This window comes from Myotis davidii, unplaced genomic scaffold (assembly GCF_000327345.1).
Source record: "Myotis davidii unplaced genomic scaffold, ASM32734v1 scaffold1065, whole genome shotgun sequence".
NCBI lineage: Eukaryota > Metazoa > Chordata > Mammalia > Chiroptera > Vespertilionidae > Myotis > Myotis davidii.
The window spans coordinates 664752-678503 of NW_006297281.1; the positions used below are offsets into that span (position 1 = coordinate 664752).

The following is a 13752-nucleotide window of genomic DNA, read 5'->3' on the forward strand; positions in this document are numbered from 1 at the left end:
TCAGGCAACACGCACCTGCGGTTGACACTGAAGACCAACGCCCAGGTGAGTACCACCTGTCATTGTTTTACCCACCTCCTCCCAGGGCCACGGAGAGGTCCTTCCAGGGAAAACTGAGACATACGCATGCTCTCACTTTCTAGAGAACACATTTTTAAATGCTGAACAAGAATACCACTCACCACGGGTGGTTTAATGTGGCCCTCATTAGGCTCCTCCCAAAGTACACAGGGGAGGTCTGATCGACATTTTAGTCGGTAACAGTTTGTTTTGTGGCTCTCAGCTCTGTATAGGGAAACCAAATCCTTCTTAGGTCCTGCTTAGTTGTAGGGTCAATTGCTCACATTGGTATCTGGGGTTTTAATGCATACCCTTACATAAGCTTGGATTTATTCATGAAAAGGAATATTAGCTCATCAGATCAGCAGCATTTAGATGAAGGGGAATTTGGGAGTGAGCAAGTTAAAAGCCTAACGTATCCTATCCTAATCACATGATGAGCCCTTTAAGGATGATGCCGGGAGCAGACTGAGGAGATGTGCCAGGTGAGCTGGAACTAGGGAAAAGACATTGCCTCCATCAGCCTGAGGAGCACGAGGGTCGATTAAGCTGTGGCCCAGCACCAACAGGTGAGATATCACCCAGGTGCACCCCACTACCCACGGGATTCTGGATTGTGTGTGTGTGTGTGTGTGTGTGTGTGTGTGTGTGTATGTACTGGGATTTATTATTTATCAACTATCTGAAATATAGGGGAAAGTACTACAGTAATTAAACTTTTAGAAATTTACTATTTTAACAATAATGACTTTATCAACAGTAATAAAAACTGAGTGGAAAAGCTATATCTTCCTCATGTTTAGACCAGAGAGGAGTTTATTGGATGGTGCCACCTGTGCCAGAAGGGAAAAAAATAAACCACCTGTGGCCCTGGCCGGGTAGCTCAGTTGGCTAGAGCGTCATCCCTATACACCAAGGAAGGTTGTGGGTTCTATCCCCAATCAGGGCACATACAAGAATCACCAATAAATGCATAAGCAAGTGGGACAGCAAATCAATGTTTTGCATAAATAAGTGGAACAACAAATAAATGTCTCTCTCTAAAAATCCATCAATAAAATATTAGCGTGATATCAAAAATAAATAAATAAATAAACCGATTTCGAAGTATTCGACGCTCAGACTCAAACCCTGCAGTGGCCAAAGCATGGTCACTAGCACTGTAGCTGCACAGGCCACGTGTGTACTAAACACCCAGGCACAGTAAGCAAATCGCCCCCTAAGAAAACCGCATTCACAAAAGCAGGTAGACCTGATTTACAAGAGAGTCCTCTGCACAGAAAACAATCTGGACCCACTTAAAAGTACGTGCCTCCCCCTAAGTATCTATGCCCAGCTCACAGGAGCCGGCCCTGGGCAAAGGGAGCCCACCTGGCTCGCTGACAGAGACCCTCTCCGCCTTGCCTCTGTCACCGGGAGGGTTCCAGCTGCTGGGAGTGGGAAGGTCGTCCGTCTTCCTGCTGCAAGCTACGCTCTTGAGGGTGCACATCTGGCTTCTGAGCAGGCTGGTTTTGGTTGCTTCTGCAGGTATGACAGGGAGAGGGGTTAAAGGAGTGTGGGATGGAAAGAGATACTTCATTAGATGCAACTATTTCCTTGGATCCTTAAAAACAGAATGCAGCCTCAGTTTCCAGTCTCAGAACACGGCCCTGCCAGCAATGAATGCTGTGGTACCGGCTTGCTCCACTCATCTTAGGTCAAGCTCTGACCCTTCGGAGAGGACTCCGCCTCCAAGGTCATCCAGTTGTTGGCAGATTCATTTCCCGCGGTTGCAGGACTGAGGATCCTGCTTCCTCGCTGGCTGTCAGCCAGAGGCCCCGCTCTGCTCCTTACGGGACCACATTTCTACTCCGGAGGCCCCTCCATCTCCAAGCCGCCATGCACACTGAGTTCCCCTCGTGCTTCGTCTCTGATTTCCGTTCTGCCACCAGCTGGAAAACGCCTCTGCTTCTAAGGCTGTGTAAGTACCTGCCACCCCTCTAGAGTCCTGTCTCCAGGTCGACACGGCGTAATCATGGGAGTGATGACTCATAGTCACAGGGGTCAGAGGGGTCATCTTTGGGAGGCTGCTTTAGAAGCTCTGTCTCCCACAGTTGTTGTCCACACCTTTGTATTACTTTCTACCCTCTGTTGGGTCCCTTCAACTAGCACGTGGACACTTATCAATATTGATACTTAATCTGTGTGTGTTAGGGGATAATGAGCCTATACCAAGATACCTTGAGTTTTTACATGTGATTTCTTAAACTACACTAATTGTAAATGTGTCTGTATTTCACAATTTAGAGGCACAAGTACCAAGGCTTTAGTAGTTTTCTTGAATAAAATGTGTTCTTATTTTTCAACAAGAAGGGACTTACCATCTCCCATAAGAAGTTAGATAAAGTGAATAATAGTTAGCAATCTACACATTATCTGTCTTTTGCACAGAAAGGTAATCCCAGGGCCTCCATGCATGGAGATAGAAGTGAGCTATATGTTAGTCATTGTTTTTTCTAGGCCACAAAGGGTGAGTCCTGGTTGCCTATGTAGCCAGGAATTAAGAAGGATGCGTCTTCTTGGGAGCTATGCCTGTGAAAAGGAGCTAAATGATCCACATAAGAGCACTGACCTCCTGCCCCTGACCACAATGACAGCCCACCTTGACCAAAGTTACTAGGCAAAAATAACCACACACAGGATGCCAAAACGAAAATAAAATTTTGCTCTAAAAGTCTTCAAGCACTTTCCCTCTCCCACTCTCTCTCTAAAAAGAAAAAGGATCAATGGAAAAATATCCTCAGGTGAGGATTAACAAAAAATTAAGAAATTAAAAATAATAGTCTTGAAGCATAAAAACTGCACTATTCGCAAACTCTGCAAATAAAACATATTTATCTGGCAGTGGATTCAAGCATTTAACTCCTCCCCAAGCTCTGTGTAGTCCATCCCCACATTCTTCACTCTCTATTAAAAACTAAAACAGAATTAGAACTCAGCACAGGGTTGCCTATCATTAGCAATGATCCCACATCTAAGTGAAATGGTGGAAGTGACAAAAAGCCATTAGGATGTTTAGGATGAGTAGCAAGTAGCATCTGTAGCAGATTTATTGGGATGGGCAGGCAGGACTGGCAAAAGGGATGCAGACACACTAGTGGCCCAGTATGGGAGCCTCTTTGTCCCCATGGGCCTAACACATTCCTCCCTCACACAAAGACACCAGGACAAGTGGACAGATAATTCAAGAGGGACCAAGACATAGCAAGTGGCCCATGCTAGGAAATCTCTCCATCTCTCTCTCTGCACATGAGGACATCCCTGAGACAATGGTGGAGAAGCCCCCACAGCCCTCCCGCACTGAGAGACATCTGTAGTCCTGGCCTGAGAAAATTCATGCAGCCCAGCAGGGACCAGAAGCAGCCCCAGTGAGACCAGAAAACCAAGCACCAAAACCACACCACAGAGGCTGTGAAAATTAAAATGTGATTGGAACCCCTTGACCAGGGCATCTACTTACTAAGAGAAAAGATTTCAATAGGATCCAGAGTCCCTACCATCATGCCCAAATAAATGTTCAGGATACTATAAAAAAATCACCCAGCATATCAAGAACCAAGAAAATCACACCTTGGATGAAAAAAACAATCAAATGACTCCAACACCAAGATGAATCAGAAGATGGAATTATCTGACAAGAAATTCAAAAAAGCTATCTTTTTTTCTCATCTTTTTAAAAAAATCCATTTTTATTGATTTCAGAGAGAAAGGGAGAGGGAGAAAGAGACAGAAACATCAATGGTGGGAGAGACTCATTGGTCGGCTGCCTCCCAAACACCCCACATGGGGGACCAAGCTTGCAACCTGGGCATGTGCCTTGACCAGAATATGAACTGTGACCTCCTGGTTCATAGGTCAAACCTCAACCAATGAGCCAAAGAAACTATCTCACAGATGCTTCATTAATCTAGCTATATAAAAGCCTAAGCAACCAGCTGCCTGGCCGACTGGCTGGTAGCTATGATGCGCACTAACCACCAGGGGGCAGATGCTTAATGCAGGAGCTGCTGAGCGACAGCAACTTTGCAGAGTGCCTTCTTGCACTGCCGGTTTCAGCCCGATCCCCACAGGCCAGGCCAAAGGACCCTACCGGTGCACAAATCTGTGCATCGGGTCTCTAATTAATTATAAGTTCTCGAGATAAATGCACAAATAGAAAATCTCAGGAAATACATATAAGTTATAAAAAATTTCCAAGTGGAAATTGAAAACTGAAAAATAATATAACAAATTATCTTGAAGAAATGAAACTTATGTTCACATAAACCTTGTACATGAATGCTTATAACTGCTCTATGTAATATTCCCAAACTGGAAATAACCCAAATGTTCTTCCAACTCTGATATATCCATATCATGGAATACTACGCAGCACTGAAAAGGAACGAGCTATTGATACATGTAAAAACTAGGATGAATCTTCAGGAAAATATGCTGAGTAAGAAAAGCCAACCCCCAAAGGTTATGTACTGCATGATTCTTTTTATATAACATTTTGAAATGATAACTTTTTACAAATAGAGAATTCAGTGGGTCCCGGGCTTAGGAAAGGTAGGCATGGTTGCAGAAGAGCAACACCCGGGATCCTTGTGGTGATGACTGTTCTGTATCTTGACTGTGGTGGTGGAAATGCAAAGCTTCTCATGTGATAAAGTTGCATAGAACCACACACACACAGACACACACAGACTCACACACACAAAGACATACACACACAGACACACATAGACACAGACACATACACAGACAGACACATCTACACATTAACACAGTAAAACTGGGTAAACTGAATAAGATCGTGTCAATATCCTACTTGGAATATTGTACTATTACTAGAGGCCTGGTGCACAAAAATTTGTGCACTCGGGGGGTCCCTCAGCCCAGCCTGCTCCTTCTTGCAGTCCAGGAGCCCAAGGGGGATGTCCAACTGATAGCTTAGGCCTGCTCCTCATGGGAAGCAGGCCGAAGCTGCAGTCAGACATTCTTAGCACTGCTGAGGAGGGGGGAGAGGCTTCCGCCACCGCCACTGCACTCGCAGCCATCAGCCTGGCTTGTAGCTGAGTGGAGCTCCCCCTATGGGAGCACACTGACCACCAGGAGGCAGCTCCTGCATTGAGCGTCTGCTCCCTGGTGGTCAGTGCATGTCATAGAGACTGTTCATTCCCAGTCATCCACCATTAGGGTCAATTTGCATATTACCCTTTTATTACATAGGATTTTTGCAAGATGTTACCAATCTGGGGAAGACTGGGCATACAGGATTTCTCTGTATTATTTCTTAAAGCTGCATGTGAATGTACAAGTATCTCACTAAAAATTTCAATTAAAAAACCACCAGGTTAGGCTTATTTTATAATATTGTGTGGGTTTCATTTTATTCTACTTCTTGCTTTGAAGAACAACCATTAATGACATTCAAACCATTTTGTTCACTGATACCTGCGTGGAGGAGTTTCTTTTTCTGAATCTGTTGATGTGGAAAGTCTTCTGGTACTTTCAACATATTTAGGGAGGACACCCAGGCTGCTTCAACATCAGGGTGAGGATCTGAACATTTTTCTGGGGTTGAAACCAAGGAACAGATTTCTTTTTGATGCCTATTTTGATTTAGATAAAAAAAAAAAATAGGCAAAGAAAAAGGAAGAACAAAAAGAAAAAGGAGGGGGAAAACATAAAATTTTCATTAAGTAGGCAGAGTTAGATCAATAGTCATATTGAAAGTTTCAAACTTAAAGAAGTGAGCTCCCTTTCCCACTTACTAGTAGGTAACGTGTAAGAACAGCCCTTGATCGCTGTCCCACCAGAAGAGTGGAGAGGGACCCAGATCTGGAGCCACTAGATATGGCTCACATCACAGCTCTCATCCTTCCTGGCTGTGTGGCTCAGGGCGGTCGCCGAGCCCTCTCTAAACTTCCTCACTGTCCTCATCTGCAAACTGTGGGAACCAGCTGTGCTCTGACTGCAGGGGCCCATGTGAGGACCAACACGAGGAGAGCCAACTGTAAACCAGGAAGCACTACAGCAGTGGTTCTCAACCTTGGCTGCACATTAGAATCACCTGGGAATCTTTTTAAAATCCTGATTTCTGGGCCTCATCCTCCAGAAATTCTGTTTCTTTGTTACTAATGTTGTGGTCCCACCCCATAACAAAGAAACATGTGCAGCCAAGGTTGAGAACCACTGCCCTACAGGAACCCATGTCTCTGACCAAAGGGTTGAACAACCAACTCTTACAAAAGCCTTGGAACCCCCGGGGGCAACACCAGATCACAGCAAAACATTCTGGTACAGACCTGGGGCCAGAAGGGACCCTGAAATGCCCCCGTATTTTCCTGGACACACCTCTAAAGCTCTGAACACAGCAGCCACAGAAAGGAAAGTTTCCAGAACCATCTCCTGCTCCAGCAAGTTCAGCATGCCCTCCCTCTTCGCTCCATCCATCCCCACATGGTGCCTGCTCCATGGCATGGGCACCACCCGATGCGCACAGTCCTGTGTACCCCACCCCACTGTGCATCCGTGACAGAGGGGCCAGGCCCACATTCTCCTGTGTGTCCCAGTTCTCCTGGTTCCTCACTTGTACTCAATAAATGTTTGAAAAAAAGAAGAAAGAGAAGATAGTTGGGGGCTATTTTTTTTCTGCTGGTGGAAAACTAGAACACGGCAATTTGTTTTTATGTTACAGGGATATAGAAACAGGAGGCACTGCATTTACTCTTTCCTCTTTGTTAATTCAGAGCTCCTATTAGGTGCACGCATGCTCTCGTTCAGTCCACCCAACTATTCCATGGCTGCCATTACTCCATGTTATAGATGAGGAACCTAACATGCAATGGAGGAAGCCCAGATTAAAACACTTTTCCAGATTACATAAGAGGTCGCACTGGTACTCTGGAACCTGCCGCCCCTTCCAGCCCCTAAAAAGAGATATATAAAAGAACTAGAATGCAAGTATAGTCAACTGACCAAGCCAACTTCCTGAGGTTTTCGTTTGATTAAACAAGGAGACAAGGGCAGTTGAGGTACTGGCTGAAGCACAGAGAATGTAATTTACACTGAAGTGCTGCCGATTAACTTGATTCTGAATTTATTTGTTCAAATCCTCTCAATTTAGAAGATACACCTGAGATTTCCCAGACAAATGCTTAAAAAAAATGATGCTGTAAAGCCTCATTATAAGAGATGCCCAGTATAACAGTTATCTTGTTTTACTGATTCCATGCCCATATCCTGCCCCCAGCCCATATTAATGTTTAATTTGCTAATAGAAAGATAGTGAATTTTGATGAAGAGAAAATGATGGTTAATAAATGTATTTTCTAACTTCTTTCCATTTTGCTGTCATTCTTTTCTTTCTTTATATTTTTTGTTGTTAACCCTCACCCAAGGATATTTTTTCCATTGATATTTTTAGAAAGAGTGGAAAGGAGAGAGGGAGGGAGGGAGGATTGACAGAGAGAAAGAAAGAAAGAAACAAACAAACATCGATGTGAGAGAGAAAATCAATTGGTTATCTCCTGCTTGTGCCCCCACCAAGCTAGGGATTGAACCTGCAACCCAGGTACAACCGTTCAGTGTACAGGCCGATCAGAGCTCTATCCACTGAACCACACCAACCAGGGCTGCTATCACTCTTTTAAATTAAAAAAAAATCCTCCTGATAGAGTATTTATATGAAGCTGTGGTACTTGAATATCTGTACAATACTAAATCATTTTAATAAGATTTGACACATTTTCTGAACGTTGGGGATGGTTTTGATTTTGTGTTTAAAAACTACTAATTAGAAACAAATTAGAATATAGAGTGGGAAAAGACCCAAGAAATCATCTATCCCAAATCCTACCGCCACACCCACCATTTCAAAGATAAAGAACTGAGACTCACAGCAATGGATGAGTGTGGAGGGAAGACAGAACTTGCCAACAGGCAGAGTGAAGTTGGACTTGGGTTCCCTGCACATGGGTGCCCTGCTCTGCCTCGCGGGCTGAGTCTGTTCACACTGGTGTGAGGCCTCCTTCCCTGCACACTCGTGCTGTGCCTGCCTGGCTCGGGCTGGGCCTGTTCACACTGGTGTGAGGCCTCCTTCCCTGCACACTCGTGCTGTGCCTGCCTGGCTCGGGCTGGGCCTGTTCACACTGGTGTGAGGCCTCCTTCCCTGCACACTCGTGCTGTGCCTGCCTGGCTCGCGCTGGGCCTGTTCACACTGGTGTCAGGCCTCCTTCCCTGCACACTCGTGCTGTGCCTGCCTGGCTCAGGCTGGGCCAGTTCACACTGGTATCAGGCCTCCTTCCCTGAACACTCATGCTGTGCCTGCCTCACTTGGGCTGGGTGTGTTCACACCAGGTGTGGATAAAGCTGGCACTGCTTCTGAGGTCCATGCAAGGGCTTCAGAACTTACTTATCAAGTGAGCATGTGGCCTCCTTAAGCCAATCCTTACTAAATGATTGATGATAAATTCTCTTTGCTTAGAAAAATCCTAACGTAGTCATACTGTGTGATTCTTTCAAAGAGACATCACAAAGCATCACAGAAGGAAGAAGTGTCAAGGAGCGCAGAGCATCGGCGGGCTTGGGGCAGGGAGACAGGCAGTTTGGCAGCTCACCTGTCGCCTTCCTTTTCGCCGTTGTACCACCAGTCCATGATCAAGGACTCGGAATAAAGGTTTTGCATCTTCTCCAAATCACTGCGTCCCTGTTCCATTTCCTTAATTAAAAGAGTGAGATCTTCATTCTGCCCAAATGAGAAGTGAATACACTATGAGATCACATAAGAGTTCACCCTGCAAACATGTCTAACACAAGACAAGTGTACCAGGAAAAGAAGAATCTAAAAAATTTCATGTAGTTCTTGCATTATTGCATTTTAAACAGCTTTATTAAGGTATAATTTACGTACAGTAAGCTAAATGTATGGAAAGTGTACCATTTGAATAGTTTTGACATTCAAGCCTGTGAAACCATCATTGTAATCAAGACAATAAAACATATCTATCACCCCCAAAAGTTTCCTCATGCCCATTGTAAACCTGCTCTCCCCACCTCAACATTCCCTCCATCCCCAAGCAACTATTCCTGTGCTTTCTGTCACTGTAGTTTAATTCCCCAGAATTTTACATAAATGGAATCATAGAGTATGTACCCTTTTTTATATAGCTTCCTTCACTTGTACAATTATTTTGAGCTTCCCTCATGTTGTAGCATGAGTCAATAATTCGTTCATTTTTATTGCTTAGTATTATATTGCATACTGAATCCCAACATTTAATCGCCTGTTGATGAGCGTCTGAGCTGTTTCCAGGTTTGGGCTATTATTAATAAAGCTATGAACATTTGTGTTCAAGTCTCTGTATGAACATCTGCTTTCATTTCTCCTGAGAAAATATCTAGGAGTTGGAATGGCTGGATAATATGGTCAGAAATGTTAAAATTTTAAAGAAACTACCAAACTGTTTTCCAGAATGGTTGTACTAGTTTACATTCCCACATTCTCCACATTCTTGCAAACACCTGGTATGGTCAATCATTTTAATTTTACCTATTCTAACAGCTAGGCAGTGGTATCTCCTCATGGTTTTAATTTGTATTTCCCCTAATGATTAATAATGTTAAGCATCTTTACATGTTCTTATTTGCCGAACATATATTTTCTTTGGTGAAGTATCTGTTCAAATCTTTTGCCCATTTTTTGAGTTTCCTTATCATTGAGTTTTTAGAGATATTTATGTATTTTAGATGGCAGTCCTTTATTAGATATACAATTTGAAAATAATTTCTCCCAGTCTACAATTTGTCTTTTCATTACCCAATTTATCTATTTATTCTTATATAGATCATGCTTTTGAAATCCTATTAAAAATTTTTTCTAATATAAGATGACAAAGACTTTTTCTTTTTTTTAAAAAAGTATATTTTTATTGATTTCTGAGAGGAAGGGAGAGGGAGAGACAGATAGAAACATCAATGATGAGAAGGAATCATTGATCGGCTGCCTCCTGCATGCCCCATACTGGGGATCGAGCCTGCAACCTGGGCATGTGCCCTGACAAGGAATCAAACCATGACCTCCTGGTTCATAGGTCAACGCTCAACCACTGAGCCACGCCAGCCAGGTACAAAATTCATTTTTTTATATTAACTTTGCATCCTACAGTCTTGCTAGTTAACTTTAGTTCCAGTAGCTTTCTGTATATTCCATTGAATTTTCTACATTGATAACTATGTTGAATGAAAAGAAAGTTTCACTTTATTCTTTCCAATCTGTATGTCTCCCCCACCCTGTTTTATTGTCCTAACCAGAACCTCCATTGCACTGGGTTGAATAGGCCTGGTAAAAGCAGACGTCCTTGTCATTGTCTTGCTTTTGAGGGAAAGCACACACTCATTTACCGTTAAAGTATGTTGTTAGCTGTAGGTTTTTCACAGAAACCACTTGTCAGACTGAGGAAGTCCGTTCTACTCATGCTTCACTGACAGCTTTTATTAGAAATGCATGCTGGATTTTGTCAAAGCTTTTTCTGCATAAATTGTGATGATTGTAAAGTTGGTTTTTAAAAGTATGTTAATATGGTTAATTGCACCAACTATGAATTTCTGGAATAAACTTAACTTGGTCATTATACATTAGACTTTTTATATATAGGGTATCCCCCCAAAATGTATACACACTTTAACAGCTGATAACTCACTTAATTTTTACTCCTTTTTAGGTTTAACTGGTTTGAAATAATGGGTAAAGCCAGACTAAGTAAGCTTTGAACAAAGAAAATTTATCCTAAAGTGCCACTAGACTTTTTTATGAACATACATGAAAGATAAAGTGTACAGTACAAAACCGGCAAGTCAACAAATTGAGAGCACACAAATACTGAACGAAATGATTCTTGATGCTTTGCATTGCTTTGCATTTCCAGCAGTACCTGATCTGAACAGCTATCAGTTTGAAAACAGCCACTGACAAAAAAAATTATTCATTTCTATAGATTCTTTTAAATTTTGAAAATGAACTGTATGTTAATAAACACTGACTTATAATCATTCAAAGTGTGTATACATTTTCAGGAACACCCTGTATATTTTGCCTTTAATTTGCCAAGTTCTGTTTAGAATTTTTGTGTTTATATGCATGAGGAATATTAGTCCATAAATTTTTTATAATGTATTTATGAGGTTTTGATATTAGGCTAATGTTAACCTCATAGGATGAGTTGGAAAGCATTTTCTTCATTCAATTTTTTGAAAGAGTTTGTGTAGAATTCATATTATTTTTCTCCTTTATATATTTTATACAAATCAGCAGTGAAGTTATCTGGTCCTGGAGACTTCTTTACAAAAATGTTTTTAACTACAACTTCAATTTCTTAAATAAATGTAGGGCTGTTGAAGTTATCTATTCTTGAGAGTGTTTTGGTAATTTGTCTTTTGAGCGATTTATCATTTAATCTTAGATATGATATATCATTATTTTTGCATTACCAATAAATTGTCTTTGTCTTTTTAAAATTAAACCTTTTCTTTTCAGATAATTGTAGGTTTGCATGCGTGTGTAATCTATATATATAAAAGCCTAAGTGACTGTTACAACCAGATGACCAGCTAGTAGCTATGACACGCACTGACCACCAGGGTGCATACACTCAACACAGGAGCTGCCTCCTGGTGGTCAGTGTGCTCCCACAGCCAACCTCCCATGGTCCCTTCCCCCATCCGGCCAACCTCTCATGGTCTCTCCCCCTGAACTGGGCGATATGGCCCTGATCAGTCCTGATTGCTGGCCAGGCTGAGAGAACCAACCCGTGCATTATTCGTGCACCGGGCCTTTAGTCTATATATATAAAAGGCTAAGCGACCATCCGACTGTCCGACTGGTAGCTATGGTGTGCACTGACCACCAGGGGGCAGATGCTCAATGTAGGAGCTGCTGAGCTGAGGTGATTTGGCAGCAGCAGTTCTCGGGTGACACACCCGGAACCAGAGGAGGGAGCCCGATTCTGGGGTGCGTCACCCAAGAACCACCCTCTTGCAATTCGGGACCCCTCGGGGGATGTCGGAGAGCCAATTTTGGCCTGATCCCCCCACACGCCAGGCTAAGGGACCTCACCTGCTGGAGGGACTGCGTTCACTCCGCAAATGACCTTTGAGCCATGGCGGCACCCCAGATGTAGCCGGCCAGGGAGGGACCATGGGAGGTTGGCTCCAGGGTGTGTCCGGCCCATCTCACCCAGTCCCGCCCCACCAGCCACCTTCTAATTAACTTCCTTTCAATGTGCACGAATTCATGCACCAGGACACTAGTAAATAATAAAGAGAGATCCCATATGTTCTTCACCTAGTTTCCTCCAATGGTAACATCTTGAAAATAAATAATATCACAACAAGGATATGGAATTGATACAATCCACCAATCATATTCAGACTTCCCCAGTTGTACTTGTCCTCCTCTGTGTGTGTATATATGTGTGTTTAGCTATATACTATGTTCTCATCTGTGTGGCTTGTATATTTGCCCCTACAGTCAAGAACAGAATAGTTCCATCATGATAAGAAGGCCTCATGTTTCTCTTCTGTAACCACATCTGCCCCCTCCCTCCCTCTCACATCATTCCTAAATCTTAGCAACCACTAAACTGATCTTCATTTACAAAGTTTTATCATTTCAAAAATGTTATACAAATGGATTCATACAGTGTACTAGTATAACTTTCTAAGATTGGCTTTTTCCCTTCAGCAAAATTCCCTGGAAATTCATCCAAGTTGTGGCATGAATCAATAATTCATTGCTTTCATTCATGAGTAGTATTCTAGGATATGGACATACCACAGTTGATTTAACCATTCATCTGTTGAAGGACATATGAGTTCTTGTGTGTTTCTGTCTAATACAAATTAAGTTGCAAACAACATTCAAGTACAGGTTTTCAGTGAATATAAATTTTTATTCTATGAAATGTATGCCTAAGAGAGCAAGTAGTGGGTCATACAGTGATTAAACATTAGTTTTATTTTTATTTATTTATTTATTTATTTATTTAATATATTTTATTGATTTTTTACAGAGAGGAAGGGAGAGAGATAGTTAGAAACATAGGCCGTCGCTCTATCCACTGAGCCAAACCGGTTTCGGCTAAACATTAGTTTTAAAGGAAACTGTCCAACTTTCCCAGAGTGGCTGCAACATTTTACATCCCACCAGGAATTACATACAACTGTTTAACAATTCAGTGTCTCGTCATCCTTGCCAGCACTAACTTTTGTCACAATTTTTTATTTTAGCCATTCTGCTGGGCATGTAGACATATCGCATGGCAGTTCAATTTGCACGCCCCTAATGGCCAGTGATGTCGAACATCTCTTCGCATGCTTATTTGCCATCTGTAGATATAGCCTCCTCAGAGAAATGTCTGTGCATGTGTTTTGCCTATTTTCTGGTTGAATGATTTGGGCTTTACTGCTGAGTGCCGGGAGCCGGTCCATCCTTGCTGTTTCAAGGGACCTGACATATATGGCATACTGTTCTTAATATGTTTGCTCACCTTTTTGGCACTATGTGTTTTAACCAAGGTCACCTTTCCGAGAAAAGTTGTTTCCCCAGGTAGGGATTTTCCCCTGAAGTTAGGGAGGGAATAAAACCTCTTAACCCCTTCCCCAGCAGAA

General features: G+C 42.6%; 1 protein-coding gene across 1 annotated transcript in view; it reads right to left on the reverse strand.

Moving 5' to 3' along the window:
* Positions 1 to 13752, reverse strand: part of VWA3B (von Willebrand factor A domain containing 3B) — a 127820-nt gene that overhangs the window by 40600 nt on the left and 73468 nt on the right. Inside the window, 3 exon segments of the mRNA XM_015570022.1 lie at positions 1432 to 1581; positions 5539 to 5696; positions 8706 to 8833. Coding sequence (XP_015425508.1) covers positions 1432 to 1581; positions 5539 to 5696; positions 8706 to 8833 — 436 coding nt within the window.